Source organism: Corvus hawaiiensis, chromosome 10, assembly GCF_020740725.1.
Source record: "Corvus hawaiiensis isolate bCorHaw1 chromosome 10, bCorHaw1.pri.cur, whole genome shotgun sequence".
Taxonomy (NCBI): Eukaryota; Metazoa; Chordata; class Aves; order Passeriformes; family Corvidae; genus Corvus; species Corvus hawaiiensis.
The window spans coordinates 7,737,901-7,747,574 of NC_063222.1; the positions used below are offsets into that span (position 1 = coordinate 7,737,901).

The 9,674-nt window shown below is 48.0% G+C and overlaps 1 protein-coding gene across 1 annotated transcript; it reads right to left on the reverse strand.

Annotated features, from left to right (window-relative positions):
- Positions 1-523: 523 nt before the first annotated feature.
- On the reverse strand, positions 524-6,954 carry ADIPOQ (adiponectin, C1Q and collagen domain containing). The gene is made up of 3 exons (XM_048315025.1): positions 6,551-6,954; positions 2,757-2,976; positions 524-2,330 (listed from the first exon to the last, which is right to left on the reverse strand). The coding sequence occupies exons 1-3, from the start codon at positions 6,665-6,667 to the stop codon at positions 1,804-1,806; spliced, it is 864 nt and encodes a 287-aa protein (XP_048170982.1). The 5' UTR covers positions 6,668-6,954; the 3' UTR covers positions 524-1,803.
- Between the last annotated feature and the right edge of the window lie 2,720 nt (positions 6,955-9,674).

Consider the following 9,674-nt stretch of genomic DNA (forward strand, 5'->3'; position numbering starts at 1 on the left):
TGCATTTTAAAATCTCCTTTTGTTTATGGATTTATGGATTTATGTTTTGTTTTGGTTTTTTTGTACCTTTGCCCTGTTCCTTTCCCATTAATTCCCACGATAAGAGCAGGGTTTTTCCCAGATTTCTGAATTTAGCATGACCAGATTGAGCATCAGTTTCACCCTTGCTAAATCCAGTGTGCTTGAAGCCCTCAGGGCCAGCAGAGGCCCCTGCTCTGGATGGCCATTTAGGCTGGATTCGGGACATTTGGCTGGGGAAACAGTCTGAAAACCAGAGCTCATTTTATCCAAAAAGGATGCAATACAGTGTAAGGTGGTGAGATGCTGAAGCTTTGATGAAAGTTAGAGTGTGGAGTGTTCCTTGAGAAAGCAAAAGGGGGGGTACCCCTGTGTTTGCCAGCCTATAATGCCCCCACCTTGCTGGGAAAAAAAATAAAATTTCCTGGGCTGCCTGGTGAGGCTAGGAGTAAATCCCTTTCTTCAAGTTCTTCCCAACAACTCACACAAAAATGTGGAAACATTCTCATTGAGAGAGTTTTTTATTGTTTTTTATTTGCAGTGTGGTAATTCACTGGAGTGTGGAAAATGATGTTGCAAGTAATTTCAGTTGAAGCTCTTAATGCTGTTTTGTGCTTGTAATACTGCATTAGCTCTGATCTGTGTTAGCTTGTTCTGAAGCTTAGTAGCAGGAGTCTTCTTGAATGTATCTGAGAAACCATCAAATCCTCTTTCAGCTAGAAGTCAAGCAAGCTCCTTGGAGAGCAGTTTGATGGGATTGACACTAATTCCAGCCTTAAAAATCTTCTGCATTCAGCCCAGAGCTGGGGACAGGCCTGGGGGTGTTCATCCCAGGAGCCCACTCCATGTGGGAAGCTTCAAAACCACCTGAAGCTCTGCCTAGCTGGTGAGCAAACCATGGCTTATGGCACACTTAGGGCCTGGAAAAGTAGAAACACAGCTGATAGATCTCAACTTCTGGGTGCACTTGGGAGCTGTTTAGAGGGGAGATGGGACAGGATCTTTGTGGTCACCTCAGGGCCCCTGAAATCACACAGTCAGTGGGCTGCTTTTGTTGTGTGGCCTCACCAGTGCTCATAAGGCTTCTCAGATAAATCACAAGAGAAGATCCCCGCCCTAAACCAGCCTGCTGTCTGCATTAAGGATAACAATAGGGGATAAACATAAAAGGAAAATCAAAGGATTAAAATCAGTGGAAGTTAATAACCTGAATATATTCAAAGATCTGGGCTAAAACAAGGGAGACAACAAACCAGGAGTGGAAGTCAAAGGCCCTAACAAGGGGGAGTTAAAAAAAATGAGCCATCAGTTCAGCTGAAAACAAGAGCACTCTACTTTTGTGAGTAGCATTTTCCCTCTTCTACTCAAACTTTAAAATGCTGGCTAAAATTTCTACAGTTGGTTTAAATTGATTTAGGTGGCTAAAAAGGGGAGATTTAGAATGTTATATTTAAGTGCAACCAATTTTTCTCTTCTCACTTTTAAATTTAAAAGAAGGTTAAGCCATATTGAGAGTTACTTTTTCATGACATGGCAGGAGTGATATTTGACTTTGGGCTGAGGTTTCCACAGGAAAGCAAGAGCAGAGGTAGGAGTGAGCTCTTGGTTCCATGGAAGTACTGGTACAATCTCACTGATTTCACAGGAGAAAAGGTCCCCGCCTTGGCAATCGTTGCCCCTGTAAAAGGCAGTTTTCTGGTAAATACATTATAGCTATAGCGCCAGTGCCCCAGGACACGTCTGGGGTTAAGCCACCTGATCCTTTTCCATGCAGCACCCCCTACTTTAGTAGTTATCTGGGTCAGGGTACAGGAGGAAGCCCATGAAAGTGGAATCATTGAGGTTGTCAGCATAGACACCGTTTTTGTCCCCATTCCCATACACCTGAAGCCAGACCTCGTCCCCGGAGCTGAGGTGCAGCAGGACAGAGCCACTCGCTTGGTCAACGTTGTTGTTCTGGAACTGGTCATAGGTGAAGATCACGGCCTTGTCCTTCCTGTAGAGGCTGACCTTGACGTCCGACAGGTAGACCGTGAGGTGGTAGGCGAAGTAGTAGGTGCCAGGGACGTTGCAGAGGAACTTGCCCGTGCTGGGGTCGTAGTGGCCCTGCTCGTTGTAGAAGATCTTGCTGAAGCGGATGGGGACGTTGGGGGCAGGGCTTCGCTCCGTCAGCCCTACACTGAAGGCAGAGCGGTGGACAAAAGCATCTTTGCCCTTCTGCCCTGGGGTTCCAGGAATTCCAGGAGATCCAGGAGGTCCGGGAAAGCCTCGGCTTCCTACTGGGCCTGGTTCACCTTTGGGACCTGCTGGACCTGCAGGACAGAGTGGGGACTGGGAGCTGTGTTTGCACTGTGTTAGTGGCTGCTACTGAAATGCAGAGGGGGCTATGGCGTGAGCCCTGCTTGGCAGCACGGAGCTGAGGAAAGGCTCAGGGACTTCAAGAGCCCCCAGGAGGTTCCACTGAGGCAGCAAGTGGAAACCCTGCTCACCCCCCACCCTGGCTGTGTGCAGAGCTGCTGAGAGCAGCATGTCAGAAAAAACATCATTAACTGGGGAAACAAACCCCACACCAAACTGTTTGATTTAGGTTATGGAATCTCCACCCCAGGAGATAATCAAAAGCCATCTGGATAAAGATCAGGCATGAACCCACCAGACATAAAACCTGTTGAGACTGGGACTGGGGCTGGGGCTGCCTGTGGACTCGAGCACCAACATACCACCTGTTCCTCACCAACCTTCATCTCCTTTATCTCCCTTTAGTCCATCTCTTCCATCTTTCCCATCCCGGCCAGGGACCCCGTTGTGGCCAGGGTAGCCCGGTGCTCCTCCCATCCAGTTGGCACATGGCATTTTGGGGTCAGGCTGGGTGTCCTGGGCAGCCACCCCTGTGGAGTAGGGGGCCATCAGCAGCAACGAGAACAGCAGGAAGCCTGCCAGGCCCCTCATTGTTGGTTCCTGATGTGGACAATGGCTTTGTTAACTTTAAAGGTTAATAGGGAAAAAAAGTGAACACTCTCCCCCCCCAAATAACAGAGAGGCACAGAACACTGAAGTTTGAGTCAGTACATCTGAAGGAAAGCAGTGCTGCTGGCCCCAAGGGCCTCTCTGCATCCAGCGTGCTGCTGGTGTGAGCTCCATGAGCCAAGCTGGACCCCTGGGGGCACATCCAGTGCAGAGAGGAGCAAACACCAGCTACTCCTCCAGCATTCACGGGCTCTGTGCACAGGCACAGATGTTTCAGGACTGAGCATGGCAAATGCGAGGGTATCTGTGGCTGATCTCCTTGCAAAGCTCTGCTCAATTAGCCACAATAAGCCCTGACTCCTCCCCGGGTGAATGAGCAGCCAGTGGAAGGTACAGGTCTGGCAGAGCCTGTCTCAAACCCTCTACAGCCTTGAAGCCAGGCAGGGGTGGTTTGTCACTGCACAAACAGCCTGCTCATCTGGGTTTACCTAACACAAACAGGAACGACAGCCAGGCTTCCCAGTTCCTCTGAGCCACCATAAAAAAATTATGATACTGGAGTTTTTTCCATCTGAATTGTTTTTTGATTACAGGAAGACAAATTCCACGGTGTTGAGGCATTGTAGGACTGTATTTCTCTTTAATCTGGCTGCTTTGCTGGTCAGAGCAATTAGTGCAGCTGCCCAAAATCGGGTGGGTGGTGGCACCCTGCAGCCAGCCTGGCTTTGTCCTGTGCTCCCAGGCCTTGGTGGGCTTTGGGTCAGGTTTTTAGAACATAAGATATTTTAAAATGACCATTGTTGTGTGATACTGCTCCCCGGGCAGGGTTTATACTATGGAACAGTAAGAGTATCCTGTTAGGAGCATTGTAAGTGGCATAATAGGCAATAAAAAGTGAGCAACAGCATGGCAATTAGAGTCCCTTACCTCTGTAATTTTCAAGAAAAATAATATTTTGGAGCAATTTCTTTGCAGGGTTGATTTTCCTAGGCAAGCTATTCAAATGTCGTACTTTAAATAATGTCTTACTAGCTCTGGTGTAATTGCTTCAAAGAAAGCTAAAGGAATGTGCTGGTTTTAGCTGGGGCAGGGTTAATTTTCTTTGGGTAGCATGGGTTGTGCTTTGGATTTGTGCTGAACACAGGGTTGATAACACAGGGGTGTTTTTCTTATTGCTGAGCAGTGCTTGCACAGCATCAAGGCTTTTTCTGCTCCTCACACCACCAGTGAGGAGGCTGGGAGTGCACGGGGAGTTGGGAGGGAACACCTTCAGGACAGCTGACCCCGACTGACCTGAGGGGTGTTCCATACCATGGCATCACGCTCAGCTATAAAGCAGGGGTAAGGCTGGCCCCAGGCTGCTGCTCGGGGACTGGCCGGGCATCAGTCAGTTTGTGAGGAGCAACTGTTTCCATTTGCATCACTTGACTTTCTTGGGGTTTATTTGTCTCTCTTTGTTATTTTCCTTTCCACAACAATTTCTTTTTGTTATTATTACTATTTTATTTCAATTATTGCATTATTCTTATCTCTACCCATGAGTGTTCTCACTTTTACCAGTGCAATTCTCTCTCTCCCATCCTGCTGTAGCAGGGGTGAGCGAGTGGCTCTGTGGGGCTCAGCTGCTAGCTGGGTTAAACCACAACAGTAACAAAGAGGTTGCCATGATTTCAGTTTTTGCAGGATATTGAAGGAGCTTTGAAAAAAAACTTAAAAGCTCTGTCTAATGGCTTTGGTGGGCAGTGCCTAACACCTAAAATCAGAAAACTCCAAAATCCATGCCCACCCAGCCAGGCTCCAGCCATCCAGCAGCCACACAGCACTCTGAGATGGGGCCAGTGCCCTGGCTTGGGGGCAGTTTTGGGGCTGAGGGTGTGCTGTGGGGTCCAGTGAGCACAGCCTGAGCCTTAGGCAGTGTTCCTGTGTCCCTGCGCTTTGGGAAGTGAAATGCCCCTTTGCAGCAAGGGATGTAGTAATGATTGTCCATGAACCAGCGTGGACCAGTGAAACTGATGTCTACAAATCCTAAAAGTGGCTTGGTTTGCTAAGCAAGGGTGTGCATAGCGATCACACTGTGACATGACCCCCTTGCCATGTCCCAGTGGTTGGCACCAAGCAGAGGGATCTTCGTCCCCCCTGCTTGGGGGCACATATATGTATCCCTCCGAATCAGCCCAGGCTGCCTGGGGACACCTAACTCCGTTAAAACATGGTGGTGAGCCATAAAAATCTAGCTCAAAATTGTGTTTCTTGAGCCATGTTTTGGTGATTTTGTTGGGGTTAGTTCTGCTTTCTGGTATGCTGCCTAGAACTCAAATATCATTTCAATTTTAGTGGTGTGCCCCACAGCCAGGTCTTCTGGTGCAAAATAACCCTCTCCTATAAGGTCACAAGCAGTGCAGGTATGAGGAGCCCAAAGCAGGGCTGCAGGGAGCCATGCCCTCCCCAGCATCAGTGCACACTCATCACACACAGTGCTCTCCTTTCTCGTGAGAAAAGTGCTGTAATATGCAAGGAGAAAACTACTTCTATCCCTACAGTTTAACTCAAGCACAGGTGATTTCTGTGCTTGAGAAGCCAAGCAGTTCTCTGGCATAAGCATGTCTTACAAAGGGCAAGTTTTAAGCTGTGTCTACTAGATCTGAGCTTAAACTCTGGTTTAGAAGTGACATCCCTTTACTTGGTCTTTCCTATTTTGTCTTGGTTTTCCTTTTGATGCTTAGCATCAGTTTAACATGAAATAATCTGCTATATTTGAATGTCAGTCAAACCTTTCAGGCAAGAAATAGATGAACAAGAAAGAGATGAACTCTATACTGCTGGTGGCTTTCAGTTATTGCCTTGGCAGCTGCTGTATTAAAAGCACATATGCATTATATGAAGCTTATTCATTTATCAGTAGAAACCAGAGTAGCATCTGTGAGAACAATGCCATTCCTAAGGGCTACGTAATGATTCAGAATTTAAATTTCAGATAGCACTATATAAAAATTATATACAGCCCCCACACCTTTCTGTGCAAAACAGACCAAAAAATCCATCTGTTTTCCCACTAGAGAATTTCCCTCAAAAGGTATTAACCAGGGCTTTGGCTTATGTCAAACGTTTTTCTTTTTGTAATTCTCCTAGCATAGTTTTTGCTGATGTTCCAGCAGTAGCTTGTTCCAGAGGCTCACACCTTAAATGTGAGTGGTGCAGGTTTCTGGTGAGGAACTTACGTGACTCAAGGAGATTTGGGGCAAACCCAATCGTTCCTGGAGTCTTTGAGGAAAGAGGTGAATTGAAAGGTGCCAGTGCAGTATTTACTGTTACAGCCATGCCGTTTTTCACTGTTGTTCCTGACTACTTTTTGATTTAGGAGTTCTGTTCTCTAAATAGTGTTTCCAAAAAGGGGAGCATGAATCTAAAGGAGATCAGCTATTCTTGGTTTAAAACACTCTCTGGCTATTACAAGAATAACTCGGAGAAAGATAACTTCTTGCAAACAGAAAAGTCTGTCCAATTCAGCCCAAAAGAAAAGAAACTCCTGAACTTAGTAAGGAGGGAAAAAAAAAATCATGCTTACCAGCTGCTTTGAGTCCTGGTTGGCTTGCTGCAGTCTGTTTAGAGAATGAGGTCTGGCTATCGAATCGCTATCCCTAAGGGCACGGGGAGCTGTCAGCTCAGACACTGCTGTTTCCATTTGCTATTGCGCATGCTGACCTAAAAGTTGGGTTTTCCCATTAATTTTTCCTGGACATAACTTAAGTTTTGGAACACATATATAATCCACTGGGATAGCTTGTGAAGATGGCCTTACAGGGAAAAGATGGGTTTGGGAATTGGACGGGAACTGGAAGAGCAGTGGTTTCCTGGAGAGCCTGTGTGAGAGCCTGTTCAACCAGGGCTGTGCTTGCCCAGCACCGGCTGCTGCTCTCTGCAAATTGGGAAATGTTGTTAGTGGCTGGTGGAGAAAGTGTGTCCAGCTTGCAGTAATGCACGCACATGGGGCTTTCAGTGTGTTAGTAAATGAATTATTGTGGAATAAGTTTGGGCTTCTCCTTTTAACTGCAAGAACCATTCCTGCCTGGAGGCTGCTGCCACACCAAAGAAGGGCAAAGCTGCCTGAGGGGAAGGGCAGCACTGGGGGAGAGTTCCTTTTTAAGGCACCCAATGCCAGCACTATTGTAAATGACTGGAGTAATTTCCGCCCTAGGATGGCTTTCTACCTATCGAGCTTTTTGGCTTTAGGTCAAAACAAAGTCTCTTTCTCCCTGTATCTGTCTCCTTCCAAAGCAGAGGTTGAACCTTAGCTAGCAGACGCTTTCCTCTGCAGCTGCTCTGGGGCAGCTCAAAGTTAGCTAGGTGGAACCTTGGCAAACCTGAGCTCCCAAATCATACCAGGAAAAAACTGTGATGTGCGATGTTGCAGCTGGGCATGGGGAGCTGGTGTGCTTGTGAGAGGGGAAACTCATCCAAGTGAATGCCAGCATGGCAGTATTCTGAATTGCTGAGTTCTTTTCAAGAGCTGGCTATCTGGAGAGACTAAAAACATGTATAAATGAGCACATAAGTAACATTTTATATGTAGTGCTGGGAGTCAGCAAGAGTGAATTTTTAAGACTGAGGAGAAGGTGCAGAAGGGAGGAGCCACAGGACAACTGCATACTGCCTGCCTTGTTTTGGTCAAGCCCTTAGTCCAGCATTTGAAGAATATTTTTAGTTTTTGTTGGATGATGGATTTTCCATGCAATGTTGAGACTTAATCTCTCATGCAACCCCAGTAAAATATGACAGTGATCTAGTTGGATCTGTTTTGTTATAAATGTGATTTTCTAGAGCCATGTGCATTTGTGTGCATGCAATGCCAATGTTTCCGTTGAAGTCTCCTGAGTAATGAATGGAGGAGCAAGACCTTGGAACTGAAATTGGACCAGCTTTTTCTGTAGAGTGAGAGGTTTTCAGCTGCCCCTGCCCTAGGTGTGAGCAGGAAAAGGCTGGTTCCCCTGCCAACTTTTGGCTTGAACCCTGAAATGTATGATTGGGATATTTATTAGGCTGCCAGGAGTTGAGGACTGGACCTAAGGTGCTTAACAGGTAGTGCTGCAATTACCTCATGGTCTTTCAATTCAGTTGTCAGGGAAATACCACAGTGATAAATTTTTCAGTGGTCCATCAAACATCTTCCCAGACATTATCCCGGCCTCCCAGGAGAGAGGTGGAAGTTTATCTCTGGAGGTACACCCAGCTGATACAACCCCTGGCACACTTGCTTGCGGTTATGTTATGTTGCACACTTGGTTTGCAGATTGGTGCTGGCTCCTGTTCCTGCTGCAGAGGGAGATATTGTACAATCCAGGGAGTTGCTTCTGGCTTTGTGATAGGAAAACAAATCAAATGCTTTGTCTCTGCCTGGCGACAAGAAAAACCTGCCACCAAATGTGGGCTGTCCTGGCAGTGCCCACAGCAGCGGTGCTCAGGGACAGCAGCTCTGGATAGACTGGGGGTGTTTTGGCACAGAGAAGGCTGCTGCTCACAAGTCCTGCAATGCCTTCTCTGCTTTGCTCCATGGTCAACAGCTCTCCTGTGTGGGACACGTACCTAACTTGGCTACAGGCCTCATGCTGAGCCTGGATGTTTCCTCTCTTGGATCTGATGCAAGCCAGCCAATAAGAAAAACACAAAACTGACTTGATGGATTGTGGCTCGCAGCTTTCAGTAAGAATTAAAAATAAGCACAAGGTTATATTTAGCCATCTATAAACAGGAATAAAATAGAGCAGAGGCTCATTATCAGCTATGCTCTGTCAGATCCCTGCTGGTGTTGTTTCAGGGGTAGAAAGCTGCTTTGGCCAGGGAGGTTGGGACGGTTGGTGACTGTCCAGGCCCTGTTGGCAGGGTCTGTGCCATGGGGCTGGGGCAGGAGCCCTCAGCTGCCCACCACTGTCTTCTCCCAACGGGATCAAACCAGCATCACCGTGGAGCCCAGTTCCATGGGAACCCTCATCCCCCTGGTTGTCCCTTCCTGAGACTGCTCTTCCCGTCCAGAGCTGGGGTTCCTCCACTGGGATCTGTCCCGAGCACTGTGCTCCAGTTTGCTGTCCCCCCGGGATGCCAGGTCATTCCCTTGTCTTCCCTCTGGCCCTGGATACTGCATGTCCCAGAAACAACACACATTCCCCACTTTGCTAAAAATGGCCAAAACCGCTGATGCTGTCTGGCAGGCGGCCTGGCAGGCTGCTCCCTGCTATTTTGGTGCTGTCTGAGGCCGTGCACCCTGGAGGGACCACAGCCTCTATGCCAGGGTCTGCAGTCTCCATGCCAAGGGTGCTACTGGCTCCATTTCAGGGCACCGCAGGCAGCTCGGACAAAGTCAGCTCAGGCCAAGTCCACTCCTGTGGCCAGCCAGACCTGTGCCTGTTCCTGCCACTGCCTCATAGGCACCTGCATTGGGTGCAAGACACCAGCGAGTGCTGAGGAGCCAGCTCCAAAGAAAAAGCAGTAAAATGGCCTGTGCTGCCATCTCACCAAACTGCAATTCCCTGTGATCCCAGGCATCCTTGAATGCCCAAACCCTTCCCTGTACAGCCTTGTACTTCCCTCTAGTGGCTAATTATTACTGGGAGCTCTCCCTGTGCCAGGCTGGAGGGTATCAACCTGGTCCTGCGTGCCCCTGGGGCCTGCTCAGCCCCCTCCCCATGAAGCTGCAT